General features: G+C 52.7%; 1 protein-coding gene across 4 annotated transcripts in view; it reads left to right on the top strand.

Annotated features, from left to right (window-relative positions):
• LOC118364838 (trinucleotide repeat-containing gene 6C protein-like) overlaps positions 1-14801 on the top strand; it is a 91558-nt gene that overhangs the window by 30348 nt on the left and 46409 nt on the right. For 2 of the 4 annotated variants that reach the window (XM_052527770.1, XM_052527771.1), the window contains exons 5-7: positions 4579-7365; positions 12490-12699; positions 13265-13512. In XM_052527770.1, the coding sequence (XP_052383730.1) occupies positions 4579-7365; positions 12490-12699; positions 13265-13512 (3245 nt within the window). Of the gene's footprint in view, positions 1-304; positions 573-2012; positions 2187-4578; positions 7366-12489; positions 12700-13264; positions 13513-14801 lie in introns of those variants that run through there. The other 2 variants (XM_052527772.1, XM_052527773.1) reach the window with 2 other exon arrangements.

The raw sequence follows: 14801 nt of genomic DNA, 5'->3' as shown, positions 1-14801 counted from the left end.
GCAGATGTAGTGTGTGCGTGCTCTCACAGCACTGCATCTTTGGTGCCAGGGAGCCGCAGCAGAGCCAAAGAATAGAAGCCCCTTTGTTTTGATTTCTGACGCCGCTATTCATTCAGCGTACACAATCGTACCCACTGCCCTCCTAATTGGGACCAGAATGGAAGCAGCAGAGACTGAATAGAACTGTCCCCCTTTCTTTCCCCTTGTTGTTTTGTTATTGTCCCCCGTTTGTCACACGCGCACACCTTTTTCCCCCGAAGCAGGAAGACTTCTCACTAATCTATTGGAATGCCTACCAGAAATAAGGTCGTACTGAGTTGTAAGGAAAAGAGAGTGGGCAAGGTTGAGTAGACTTAAGAGACGTGACACACACAAACACACAGTGACTCACACGCACACACTACGCAGCCAGCCTCAATTTCTTGGCATCATGTCAAGTAAAGCAGTTGCGGCGCTTTGCAGCGAGCAGTAGCAGACATATTGAATGGCGGAGGATGGCGATGGCTGCTGCGTCTCCCCGCTCTGCGTAGCGCCTCACAGCATGGTGTTGCAGCAGCACCACCTCTCTTCAGGTATTTTTCCGCTCTACCCCCTGACCCCCTTCTTTACAGCTGCCGTCAGCTCTTTCATCTCTCTCTCTCTCTACTCCGGGGTTTTTATTTTGTTTCGCTCGTAGAGTTGTCCGTGACGGGGAAAAATAGGGCTGAGCTGCACGCTTTTCTGTGTAGTATATGATGGATTTATCATGCAACCTATTTTTATGCCCCTTCAGAGAAAATGTGTGCGTGGGAGCGAGCGGGGGAGCGACTAAATGAAAGGGAGAAAGCAGAGGGCAGAGCGAGACGTTCTTGCTGCAGGCAGCAGCCTCTGAGCTCTTGGCTGAGTTTCAGGTCTGCCTGATAAAATGGCGTTCCTTGCTGCTCGGCGGGCTTGAAGAGACCCAGAGAGAGGGGGGGGCGACTAGTCTGCGTCAGAACCGCTGGTGCTGTCGTCCTCTCGCTCTTTCTCCTTCCTCTCACATATAAACAAAAACCTAGCAGCCTTGCAGGTATATGGATTGACATTGTTTTGCTGACGGCAACACCCACAATGAGCTTTTCTATGTTAGGTTAGCGGTTAGCTAAACGTTGCCAAGCCTGCCGAAAAGCCTGCCTGTTGGAACGACTCCTAAAATATGCAAATCATGCAAAACCTCTTTGGTTGTTGTGGGTGCTGGCCACTGACATTAGCTGTTATGTGTACTGACTTTGATGCATTTGTTTCTCGAAGGCAATGAGGAAGTGATGATGGTTGTGGTTCTGTTGTGGGTTTAAGATGTATTAAATAGTCCCGGTGAGTAACAATGGAGAGTTATGATCAATGTGGTATGGCGATATGTGTTCCTAAGTGAACAACGCTATAGAAAAGTTGTCCCAAATGGCACCCTATTCCCATTTTATAGTGCACTACTTTTGAACAGAGCATATAGGGTACTTGCATAAGGATCCATGATGTGCTTACATAAGGATCACTCAGCCTAATGCACGCTGGTCTGTCACTGTGCATTGTGGGATGATGCATCTTGGACGGGCAGCTCAGCTTGACCCTATATGCCCCAGATGTTTTCTATTTGTGCAGTTTTGAGAGGGGGTGAGGTGGAACCGAACAGCCTGCTCACTTGTTTTTTTTCTCTCAACAAAAATGTAGTAGGAGAAACTTTTAATGGGAAATCTTTTGCAACATTGTTGGAAGTTAGGATTTGAGATGGGAATTTTGTGGTACCTCTGGTTATACTTTCTAGGAAGTGTAGAGCTGATTGCAGGTTGTGTGTGTGCATGCATAGAGCTATATAGCCTACAGTGTGTGTGTCTGTGCCTTTCTACACACACACACACACACACACACACACACACACACACACACACACACACTGACGACTCTTTGTGATAAGGCAGTCTGAGAAGAGTAGATAAGTATGTTGAGGGGAAAATTGCATTTGGAGGGACTCAGAGGCGTGTTGCGCAGTATCTTAAGCCTAACCACATATCTGTCAGTCGGGTTGTCTCAAACGGAAGCTAGTCCCCCCACTATTTGACAGGATTGTGTTGACCATAGCTTTATCTGTGATGGATAAACTCCAGGCAATTATGCAAATCACGGAACGATCTGATAGAATCCAATGGACTCCAATAGCGAGCTAATAGAAGGTAAGAATCTCTATTTGAAACGAGGTGATGACCAAATACGGCCTCCCCAACTGTTTCACACACACGCATATTAATAAAACATTCTGTGACGCGTCAAAGGAAAGCCGGAGGCTATACGTTTTCTAAATGTCTAAGACAACTTTGATATTGACAATGCTTTTGTCATAGATAATATAGCTAGCAATGGGATACCTTTCTTTTTGATATGACAATTGATGAGCTTATTGGATTTGTGAATGACAAAAACAAGTAGATTATAGTACAGCCTTCAACAATGTGCAGTTTCATAACGTAAGCACGATTGAGGTCAGTCTCATTTCTAGGCAGTCTGAATTTACTCGATTGAAATGAAAATTGCCCCCCGACCCCGCTCTCAAGTAATGAAGGCGAGTGGGAACAGCAGTGTTCTTAGGTCCTCTCTGTAGATAAGACCAGTTTCGTGGTTTGCTTTGCATGGTGGTTGGTGGATCAATACCACCTCCTCCTCCTCTCCAGCAGCATTAATAAGGCCATTGATTAGCTGCCTCTCATTGATTCATTGCTGCCTCATGGCACGAAATGAGCCTATTATTAGTTGTTACCGGGACTGGTTCTGCTCATCGGTATTAGTGAGAGTATTGTGTGTCTGTAGGCTGAGGCTATGTTGCACAGTGTGGGTTCGACTTACACTACCGTTCAAAAGTTTGGGTTCACTTAGAAATGTCCTTGTTTTTGAAAGAAAAGCAACAAAAAATTGTCCATTTAAAATAACATCAAATTGATCAAAAATGCATTGTAGACGTTGTTAATGTTGTAAACGGCTATTGTAGCTGGAAACATCTGATTTAAAAAAATATATATTTTTATGGAATATCTACGTTTATCAACAACCATCACTCCTGTGTTCCAATGGCACGTTGTGTTAGAGAATCCAAGTTTATCATTTTAAAAGGCTAATTGGTCATTAGAAAACCCTTTTTGCAATGTTTGCACACCTGAAAACTGTTGTTCTGATTTAAAGAAGCAATAAAACTGGCCTTTAGATGAGTTGAGTATCTGCAGCATCAGCATTTGTGGGTTCGATTACAGGCTCAAAATGGCCACAAAGAATTTTCTTCTGAAACTCATCAGTCTACTCTTGTTCTGAGAAATGAAGGCTATTCCACTCACCAGTCTCAATGTCAACAGTGAAGAGGTGAGTCTGAGATATAGCTTTTTCTTTGCAGCTCTGCTTTAAAGGCCAGCATTGCGGAGTCGCCTCTTCACTGTTGACGTTGAGGAAGGTGTTTTGCGGGTACTATTTAATAAAGCTGCCAGTTAAGGACTTGTGAGGCGTCTGTTTCTCAAACTAGTCACTCTAATGTACTTGTCCTCTTACTCAGTTGTGCACCGGGGCCTCCGACTCCTCTTTCTATTCCTGTTAGAGGCATTTTGCGCTGTTCTGTGAAGGGAGTAGTACACAGCGTTGTACAAGATTTCTTGCCAATTTCTCACATGGAATAGCCTTCATTTCTCAGAACAAGAATAGACTGACGAGAAACAAAAAATGTGCTTTTCTTTCAAAAACAAGGAAATTTCTAAGTGACCCAAACTTTTGAACGGTAGTGTATATCTTGTTTTTCTCCCTCTTCTGGTGTGAGGACATATATTCATAGGAGCATTTTTTTGTGTTCTGGTTATTATGCTGTTTTATGATTTATTTTCTTAGTTTTTTCAGTGTGTGAAGGAAAGAAATATAGAATTGAAGACGGCAGAGTTTTAATGTGCGTACTCTGCAGTGTCTGAGTGTAGCCATGTCTAGCAGCCCAGACCTGGTAGTGCTTTGTGGGGACCTGCTGGAGCATAGGGAGTGATAGATGAGGAGCCATCTTGGTTTCATTTCAATAAATGAGCAGCTTTCCACTTGGGCTTCCCTTCACGGCCACAGCTAGGGGAGACTAATGGGCCTCTCAGTTCAGAGGGAGGGAGGGAAGGAGGGAGGGAGAGGGAGAGAGTAGGGAGGGAGGGAGGGAAGGAGGGAGGGAGAGGGAGAGAGCAGGTGGGAGGGAGGGTTCCATTTCACCCACTCACATAGAGGAAGGAAGGAGGGCTCCTATCTCTCACCCAGTCACTCCACATCTGACTGCACCAAAGCAGGAATATATGGATATGCCATAGCTAATAGGATATGGGGCATGGTCTGCTGTACATTCTGATTATGGCAGGCATATGACTGGAGAACAGACCAGGAGAGCGTGACAATTGCTCTCCTCTCACTGCTGCCTAGTCGGATGGTAACAATTTAACCAACCAAGGAGATACAGTACAATGACTTCCTCCAGGAGCTGACTGAGTTTATTACATGGTGTTCTCTCTGTTTCTCTCTCCCTCTCAAATGTTTTCTCCTGGTTAAATAAATATTTTTCTCCTCCAGACCTGCCCTTCCATAGTGGTCCTGGTGCCCAGCATGAGAATCCCCACTGGGGAGCCTTGCCACCAACCAGCACCACCAGTAGTAGCTGGGATCAAGTGATCATCGACGGGAGCGACACCGAGGCCTGGCCCTCCATCAGTCGCAGCAGCGTCAGCCGACCAGCGAATCCTCCAGAATGTGCCACAGCCGCTGACTGTACGAACCCAGAGACCAGCAGCTACATGAGCATGGCCGCGGGGGCTACTAGCCAGCAGGCCCACTACCCCTCCTCTCTCAAAGCTAACGTCGCTAACGTAGCAAGCATGATGCAGCCTAGCGGTGGCCAGGGAGTTGGAGCCATCGGCAGCAGGGGCTGGGGCTCCGGACCAGGCCCCATCCCCATGGGCCCCACTGAGGGAGCCAAACCCGACGGCCTTGGGCCCAACCTGGGTCGGAGTGGAGGAGCACCCAGCTGGAACTCCCAGCCCAGCTTTAGCCTGAACCTGAACCCCAACGCCAACCCCTCGGCCTGGCCCGTGCTGGGGCAAGAGGGGGCTGGAGGTGGCCAGAACCCCGCCTCACTACCACCCAACAGTATCCTGGGCAATGGGAGCCTGGGAGGGGACGAGAACAACAGCAGCAGCACCTGGGGAGGCATGATGAGCCCTGATGCCCCGTCCTCCAATAAGAATGTGTCTTTCAGCAGCATGGAACACCCCAACCTTAACACTGACGGACAAAACAGCCACCACACTAAGCAGCCCCTCAGCCCCATCCACGGGCTGCCCGGTTGGGGAGGCCAGTCCCCTACTGAGTCCTCCCAGCTCAACGGAGACGCAGGGAGCTCTGTCTGGGGCAACGAAGACACCAAGACACCCGCTAACTCCTCCAAGAACTCAGGCTGGGACTCAGCACCCTCCGGAGGCATGTCCGGCTGGGGCCACTCTGGCAGCGGAAGTGGCAGTGGAGAAGGAGGCTGGGGAGGAGACTGGGGGAAGCACTCCAGCGGTGGAGGAGAGGTCAAAGGAGGCTGGGATTCCTCAGATGGCCCAGCCCAGGACCAGCAGGTGAGCTCCTGGGGCCAGCCAACCCCGGCCCCGGCTAGTGAGGGTAGCGGGAGCGGTGGCAGCGAGGGGCGCATCCATCGCAGGGGTCAGACTGGCAGTGAGGACGGAGGTCCCCCTCCCCTGCCTCGGCAGGACCTGGACCCCCGTGTGCTCTGCAACACAGGCTGGGGCCAGACGCCCGTCCGCCAGCACACCTCCTGGGAGATGGAGGAGCAGCGTGCCGCCAACGATAGGAAGACCAGCGAGATGAGGGGAGGCGGTGGAGGGGACACATGGAGGGGCTCCAACAGCCCCTCTTCTGGATCCCCACTGGACCCCCGGAACGGGGGAGCCAACCCCAGCCTGGGACCATCTCAGAGGCCAGGCTCAGGGGGCCCCGGAGGCAAGAGTGAGGGCCCTTCAGGCTGGGGAGGCCCTCCACCCTCAAGCTGGGGGGAGCAGCCTGTCAACAAGGCCCCCAACGGTTCCGTCAGTGGCTGGGGGGACCCCATGGCCCAAGGCCCCAATACCACAAACAATGGCCCAAAGAGTGGAGGTCAATCCTGGGGTGTCCCTGAGAAGTCCTCCCCTACCTGGGACGACGGGCCAGCCAAGACCCAGCAGAACCAAACCCAGAGCTGGGGAGAGGGGCCCAAGTCCTCCTCCCACGGCTGGGGCTCCGGCCATGGAAGTGGCTCCAATGGATCCAACGGCTCCAACGGCGGAGAGTGGAGAGAACCGGCCGAGGTGAAGAAGAATGGGTCCTCCAGCCACATGTGGGAAGGAGAAGGAGGAAATGGACGAGGAGGAGGGTGGAAGGACAGCCCCAGAGGGGGTGGAGGAAATGGGGGCGGCTGGGGGTCGAAGCCTGCCCCTGCTGTTGGTGGCTGGGGGGAGACCCAGAACCAGCATCCCAACGGCCCAGCACCAGGATGGGGCTCCAAGCCCCAGGAATGTCCCAGCGGTCCAGCACCAGGATGGGGCTCCAAGCCCCAGGAAAGCCCCAGCGGCCCAGCACCAGGATGGGGCTCCAAGCCCCAGGAAAGCCCCAGCGGCCCAGCACCAGGATGGGGCTCCAAGCCCCAGGAAAGCCCCAGCGGCCCAGCACCAGGATGGGGCTCCAAGCCCCAGGAAAGCCCCAGCGGCCCAGCACCAGGATGGGGCTCCAAGCCCCAGGAAAGCCCCAGCGGCCCGGCACCAGGATGGGGCTCCAAGCCCCAGGAAAGCCCCAACTGCAATAGTGGAGGAGGTGGACCAGGAGGAGGCAGCATGGGGTCCTGGGGCGGCCCTGCATCTGTAAGGCAGAGTTCCAACCCCGGCTGGGGCCCGGGGAGCTCCGGAGCCAAACCCGACCCAGCGATGGAGCCCACCGGCTGGGAGGAACCCTCTCCTCCCTCCATCCGTCGCAAGATGGAGATCGATGACGGCACGTCCACCTGGGGAGACCCCAGCGCCTACAACAAGACCGTGAATATGTGGGACCGCAACAACCCCACTGGAGGTAACGGTAACCAAGGGAACAACCCCACCCAGCCGCCAACCAACAAGAGTAGCGGAGGCTTGACCGTCAACAACAGCCACAACAACCACTCCTCCGTCCCCCCAAGCAACAACAATCACCACCACATGAACCACCACCACCTGCACCACGGACAGCCCCCGCCACACAGCCAGCACCACGGCAACAACAATGGATCCACCAACACCGCCGCCCCGCACCAGGGCGGAGGACCCCAGGGCAGACCACCTATGGCCAACCCAGGTAAGAAACCGACCCCATTCACTTTTCTGAAATGTCTGTAAAACAGGTTATTCTGCACCGCTGTAATGTATTGTGGCATTAGCCCTGTGATTCACCTATACTGGAAAGACTGCAAGTGACACTTATGTCGTATGTCTAAGGATATATCCAACGTTCAAGTATATATTTTGTCATTGAATATTAGTGCAGTGCGATTAACCGAAATGTTTTATTAATCGTTTTTAAGCAACTACTTGAGCGACATGGTTCAATGATTTAAATTCCATTTTGTTTGGGGGTTTTCTGTGAGCTCAATGCGCACACAGCACAGTTTCTAAGCCCGAGCTGTGCGATGTGGGAGGGAGTTTGGTAATTACCTACAGTGATCATAATCCATTGGGTGCCTACTTGTCCGGTCTGTTTCTTTTACACCTGCTACATAAGAGACAGAAGAATGTGTGATCAAGAGTGACAGAGAGAAAGTTGCATAGCAGTTCTCTAACTGAAAATGCATGATCTAAATGATTGATAGTTGGTATTCAGCAGTTGTGCCATATTCACTTTGAAGAACTACTAAAATAGTGATTTTTGTCAGACAATACAGGCATCAGCTCTATAGAGATGAGGTAATGACTTGGGATTAAATAGTCATCAAATAAAACACAACAAGTGAGATATTTGAGTAAAGTAATGTGAATGAAGGTTAATAGGTGATAAGCAGTAATGGACAGTCACTACCATCATGGGACTTTTATTTATTGTTTTATTGTGTGTTACAGCATTTAACCCACATAATGCGTAGTGCATTTAATGTACAATTATTGGAATTGAAAATGTGTTTAATCAAAACCGAAACGACCTCAAAAAGCACTAATCGCTCGGCATTATTGAACATGCACAATGCCAGGGCTTTTCAAGGCACCCCACTGCAAAGACAAAAGCTTCAGTGAAAGCTGACTGTGGCAGGAAGGCACTGTTCTTGCTAAAAGGTTATGGATGAGTGAGACCAGTGCCCCCTGCTGTTACTCTATGTACAACCCCTGTAACCAGAGACTGATCAGCCAGACTTGGCAAACACTGCTCTAGACTGCCTGCTTACAGTCCTCCTCAGTGGACTCAGCCAGCTCGGACAAGAGGGTCTGGGAACTGGGCCAGGAATTAAACAGTCATGGCTGCCGTCCTCCTCCTCTCTCCCTCCCCTTCTCTGCCTTCCTCTCTCCCTCCCCTTCTCTGCCTTCCTCTCTCCCTCCCCCCCCTCTATGCCTTCCTCTCTCTCTCCCCTTCTCTGCCTTCCTCTCTCCCTCCCCTTCTCTGCCTTCCTCTCCCTCCCCTTCTCTGCCTTCCTCTCTCCCCCTTCTCTGCCTTCCTCTCTCCCTCCCCTTCTCTGCCTTCCTCTCTCCCTCCCCTTCTCTGCCTTCCCTCTCCCTCCCCTTCTCTGCCTTCCTCTCTCCCTCCCCTTCTCTGCCTTCCTCTCTCCCTCCCCTTCTCTGCCTTCCTCTCTCCCTCCCCTTCTCTGCCTTCCTCTCTCCCCCCTTCTCTGCCTTCCTCTCTCTCTCTCCCCTTCTCTGCCTTCCTCTCTCCCTCCCCTTCTCTGCCTTCCTCTCCCTCCCCTTCTCTGCCTTCCTCTCTCTCTCTCCCCTTCTCTGCCTTCCTCTCTCTCCCCTTCTCTGCCTTCCTCTCTCTCCCCTTCTCTGCCTTCCTCTCTCTCCCCTTCTCTGCCTTCCTCTCTCCCTCCCCTTCTCTGCCTTCCCTCTCTCCCCCTCCCCTTCTCTGCCTTCCTCTCTCCCTCCCCTTCTCTGCCTTCCTCTCTCTCCCTTCTCTGCCTTCCTCTCTCTCTCTCTCCCCCTCCCTCTGCCTTCCTCTCTCTCTCCCCCACTCTGCCTGCCTCTCTCTCTCCCCCTCTCTGCCTTCCTCTCTCTCCCTCCCCTTCTCTGCCTTCCTCTCTCTCCCTCCCCTTCTCTGCCTTCCTCTCTCTCCCCCCTCTCTCCCTCCCCTTCTCTGCCTTCCTCCCTCTCTCTCCCCCTCCCTCTGCCTTCCTCTCTCTCTCCCCCCACTCTGCCTGCCTCTCTCTCCCCCCTCTCTGCCTGCCTCTCTCTCCCTCCCTTCTCTGCCTTCCTCTCTGCCTTCCTCTCTCTCCCTCCCCTTCTCTGCCTTCCTCTCTCCCTCCCCTTCTCTGCCTTCCTCTCTCCCTCCCCTTCTCTGCCTTCCCTTTCTCTCCCCCCCCTCCCTCTGCCTTCCTCTCTCTCTCCCCCCACTCTGCCTGCCTCTCTCTCTCCCCCCTCCCTCTGCCTGCCTCGCTCTCTCCCCTTCTCTGCCTTCCTCGCTCTCTCCCCTTCTCTGCCTTCCTCGCTCTCTCCCCTTCTCTGCCTTCCTCTCTCTCTCTCCCCTTCTCTGCCTTCCTCTCTCCCTCCCCTTCTCTGCCTTCCTCTCTCTCCCTCCCCCTTCTCTGCCTTCCTCTCTCCCTCCCCTTCTCTGCCTTCCTCTCTCCCTCCCCTTCTCTGCCTTCCTCTCTCTCTCCCCTTCTCTGCCTTCCTCTCTCCCTCCCCTTCTCTGCCTTCCTCTCTCCCTCCCCTTCTCTGCCTTCCTCTCTCTCTCCCCCTCTCTGCCTGCCTCTCTCTCCCCCTCTCTGCCTTCCTCTCTCTCCCTCCCCCCTTCTCTGCCTTCCTCTCTGCCTTCCCTCTCTCCCTCCCCTTCTCTGCCCCCTCTGCCTTCCCTCTCTCCCACCCCTTCTCTGCCTTCCTCTCTCTCTCCCCCCTCCCTCTGCCTTCCCTCTCTCTCTCTCCCTCCCTCTGCCTTCCTCTCTCTCTCCCCCTCCCTCTGCCTTCCTCGCTCTCCCCCTTCTCTGCCTTCCTCGCTCTCTCCCCTTCTCTGCCTTCCCTCTCTCTCTCCCCTTCTCTGCCTTCCTCTCTCCCTCCCCTCTCTCTGCCCTCTCTCTCTGCCTGCCTCTCTCTCTCCCCCCACTCTGCCTGCCTCTCTCTCTCCCCCTCTCTGCCTTCCTCTCTCTCCCTCCCCTTCTCTGCCTTCCTCTCTGCCTTCCTCTCTCCCTCCCCTTCTCTGCCTTCCTCTCTCTCCCCCTCCCTCTGCTCTTTCCCCCCACTCTGCCTTCCTCTCTCTCTCCCCCACTCTGCCTGCCTCTCTCTCTCCCCCCCCTCTGCCTTCCTCTCTCTCCCCTTCTCTGCCTTCTCTCTCTCCCCCTCTGCCTTCCCTCTCTCCCCCTCTGCCTTCCTCTCTCCCCCCCTCTGCCTCTCCTCCCGTTCTCTGCCCCTCTCTGCCTTCCTCTCTCCCCCTTCCCTCCCTCCCCTTCTCTGCCTTCCTCTCTCTCCCTCCCCTTCTCTGCCTTCCTCTCTCTCTCCCCCTCCCTCTGCCTTCCCCTCTCTCCCCTCTGCCTTCCTCTCTCTCCCTCCCCTTCTCTGCCTTCCCTCTGCCTTCCTCTCTCTCCCTCCCCTTCTCTGCCTTCCTCTCTCCCTCCCCCTTCTCTGCCTTCCTCTCTCTCTCTCCCCCTCCCTCTGCCTTCCTCTCTCTCTCTCCCCCACTCTGCCTGCCTCTCTCTCCCCCACTCTGCCTGCCTCTCTCTCCCCCCTCCCTCTGCCTTCCTCTCTCCCCCCCTTCTCTGCCTTCCCTCTCCCCCTTCTCTGCCTTCCTCTCTCTCTCCCCCCTCCTCTGCCTTCCTCTCTCTCCCCCCTCTGCCTTCCTCTCTCCCCCCTCTCTGCCTTCCCCTCTCTCCCCCCTCTCTGCCTCCCTCCTCTCCCCCCTCTGCCTCTCTCCCCCTCTCTGCCTCCCTCTCTCTCTCCCCCCTCTCTGCCTTCCTCTCTCCCCCCTCTGCCTCTCTCCCCCCTCTGCCCCCCCTCTGCCTTCCTCTGCCTTCCCCCTCTGCCTTCCTCTCTCTCTCTGCCTTCTCCCTCTCCCCCTCTGCCTTCCTCTCTCTCCCCCTCTGCCTTCCTCTCTCCCCCCTCTCTGCCTTCCTCCCCCCTGCCCCCTCTCCCCCCTGCCTTCCTCTCCCCCTGCCTTCCTCTCCCCCCTGCCTTCCTCTCCCCCCTGCCTTCCTCCCCCCTGCCTTCCTCTCCCCCCTGCCTTCCTCTCCCCCTGCCTTCCTCCCCCCTCTGCCTTCCCTCTCTCTCCCCCCTCTGCCTTCTCTCTCTCTCTCCCCCTCTGCCTTCCTCTCTCTCTCCCCCTCTGCCCCCTCTCTCTCCCCCTCTGCCTTCCTCTCTCTCCCCCTCTGCCTTCCTCTCTCTCTCCCCCCTCTGCCTTCCCTCTCCCCCTCTGCCTTCCTCTCTCTCCCCCTCTGCCTTCTCTCTCTCCCCCCTCTGCCCCCCCCTCTGCCTTCCTCTCTCTCCCCCCTCTGCCTTCCTCTCTCTCCCCCCTGCCTGCCTCTCTCTCTCCCCCTCTGCCTTCCTCTCTCTCCCCCTCTGCCTTCCTCTCTCTCCCCCTCTGCCTTCCTCTCTCTCCCCCCTCTGCCTTCCTCTCTCTCCCCCCTCTGCCTTCCTCTCTCTCCCTCCCCTCTGCCTGCCTCCTCTCTCCCTCCCCTCTGCCTGCCTCTCTCCCCCCTCTGCCTGCCTCTCTCCCCCTCTGCCTTCCTCTCTCTCCCCCTCTCTGCCTTCCTCTCTCTCTCCCCCCTCTGCCTTCCTCTCTCTCTCCCCCCCCTCTGCCTTCCTCCCCTTCTCTGTCTCCTTCTCTCTGACTATATAGAGCAGCAATCATGGCACTGTGTCAACCGATGCTTACGTCCAAAATGTCATCCTATTCTCTATATTGTGCACTACTTTTGGCCAGAGCCCTATGGGCCTTGGTCAAAAGTAGTGCACTATATAAAGAATAGGGTGCCATTTGGTACATAACAATACTGCCTCTGATTAACATGTAACAACTTGGCTCACTGTTTTATGAGGAAAAGCCCGAGGATTGAGAGTAAAACGGGGTGTAGAGCAAGTGAATGAATGGAAGCTAGCACACACTGTACCTCAGTAGTTTTATGGTTCCATTTTCATCAGTAATGGAACCAGTTAGTTGGCAGTAAAACTCGACTGCCAGACTGAAATTGCTAACAATATGTCAGATCACTGTTTGCTGGTCTTGTAAGTGAATATACTTGCAATTGTGTTGCACACACAACTTTAAAGCATACATTATAAATATGTCCTCTCCCAGGCTGGGGGGAGCTGCCCAGTGTCCAGCAGCCCAAGCCAGAGCCAGCGTGGGGGGAGCCCGCTGGCCCCTCTCCTGCAGTGGACAACGGCACCTCTGCCTGGGGCAAACCCCCTGGTGTTCCTGGAGGCTGGGGCGATGGGGGGCACGAGCCCAATGGACCCTACAGGAGGGGAAACAACGGACCCTCTGGACCTGCACCCTGCAAGCCAGGTTAGGACCACGTGCCGTTGGTGTACGAACATGGTCAACACTCATCTTATCAGTAAACAACAACAAAAATAATACCCTATTGTGTTTGTATGCATCTGAAAGTTTCTGTTAAAGATTTGCTTTTCTAGATGTCTTGAATAACATTGTGTCACTAGAGGTTTCCCTGGTTGCATGCTTTGATCAATTTGGCAATTCTTGTTTGTGCTTTTTAAATAATTGTTAAACAAGAAGGCAAGCAAGAAATGAAGGGACTTGTGTGACAATAGTGGCACCAAGTGGTTGCCCTTGATCTTTGCAAGCAGTCAAAAGTCAAATCAAAGTGTATTGGTCCCATGCACATGGTACAGTTAAATTCTTGCTTGTCAACGTGCTACTCCAGACTGCAGTATATTGGTTCAGCAGAAACACAGATACTGAGGTTAGTTTGAGACTATTGTTTGGCACTGCAATCAGGTGTCAGATTTCAGTGAACTAGCTATATTACAAGAAGGCACTTACTAAATCATTTTGAATTAGTATTTAACTCTACAACGTTCACATTTACCCTGCACTGCTCCTCTTCCAGCCCTCAAATCTATGCAAGACGGTTGGGGAGGCGGGAGGGAGGAGGAGATGGGCATGTCTTCTGGCCAATGGGATGCTGATGCCGGAGACGTGTGGAACAGCCCCGCCTCCCAGGAGAACAACTCCTCCTGTAACTCGTGGGGCCAGCCACCCAAGAAGGGCCCGCCCAAGGGCAAGATGGGCAACCAGCCAGACGAAGCCTGGATCATGAACCGTCTCATCAAGCAGCTCACAGACATGGGCTTCCCGGTATGAATGTGATTAGTTTTGCAATGTCAGAATCAGACCTGGTTTCCTACTATTTTATATATTTCAATTACTTTTTCTCCAGCCTCCTGGAGGGGGGTTACAGTTTGTGATTATTTTGTCCATTAAGCCAGGCAAGTTCAGTCAAGCACAGTATTTGAAATTATTTGAAATTGTTTCAAAATCCATGTATTTAAATGCATGTACAGTTTAAGTCTGAGGTTTACATACACTTAGGTTGGAGTCAGTAAAACTCATTTTTCAACCACTTCAACTGTTTTGTTAACAAGTTTGAGTTCTGGCAAGTCTGTTAGGACATCTAGTTTATACATGACACAAGTCATTTTTCCAACAATTGTTTACAGACAGGTTATTTCACTTATAATTCACTTTCCAGTCAGTCAAAGTTTGCATACACTAAGTTGACTGTGCCTTTAAAGAGCTTGGACAATTCCAGAAAATGATGTCATGGCTTTAGAAGCTTCTGATATGCTGATTGGCATCATTTGGAGGTGTACCTGTGGATTTAGGTCTACCTTCAAACTCAGTGCCTCTTTGCTTGACATCATGGGAAAATCAAAAGAAATCGGCCAAGACCTCAGAAAGTCTGGTTCATCCTTGGGAGCAATTTCCAAACGCCTCAAGGTACCACGTTCATCTGTACAAACAATAGTACGCAAGTATAAACACCATGAGAGTATGCAGCCATCATACCGCTCAGGAAGGAGACACGTTCTGTCTCCTAGAGATGAATGTACTTTGGTACGAAAAGTGAAAATCAATCCCAGAACAACAACAAAGGACCTTGTGAATATGCTGGAGGAAACAGGTACAAAAGTATCTATATCCACAGTAAAAAGAGTCCTATATCGACATAACCTGAAAGGCCACTCAGCAAGGAAGAAGCCACTGCTCCAAAACCGCCATAAAAAAGCTAGACGACGGTTTGCAACTGCACATGGGGACAAAGATTGTACTTTTTGGAGAAATGTCCTCTGGTCTGATGAAACAAACTAGAACTGTTTGTCCATAATGACCATTGTTATGTTTGGAGAAAAAGGGGGAGGTTTGCAAGCTGAAGACACCATGAAGACACCGTGAAGCACGGGGGTGGCAGCATCATGTTGTGGGGGTGCTTTGCTGCAGGAGGGACTGGTGCACTTCATAAAATAGATGACTTCATGAGGAAGGAAAATGACATGGATATATTGAAGCAACATCTCAAGACATCAGTCAGGAAGTTAGTGGTCGCAAATGGGTCTTCCAAGTGGACAATGACCCCAAGCATACTT

The sequence above is a fragment of the Oncorhynchus keta genome, chromosome 10 (genome assembly GCF_023373465.1).
Source record: "Oncorhynchus keta strain PuntledgeMale-10-30-2019 chromosome 10, Oket_V2, whole genome shotgun sequence".
Taxonomy (NCBI): Eukaryota; Metazoa; Chordata; class Actinopteri; order Salmoniformes; family Salmonidae; genus Oncorhynchus; species Oncorhynchus keta.
The sequence above is the reverse complement of the archived record's forward strand: the minus strand, read 5'-3'. Positions and strand labels throughout refer to the sequence as shown.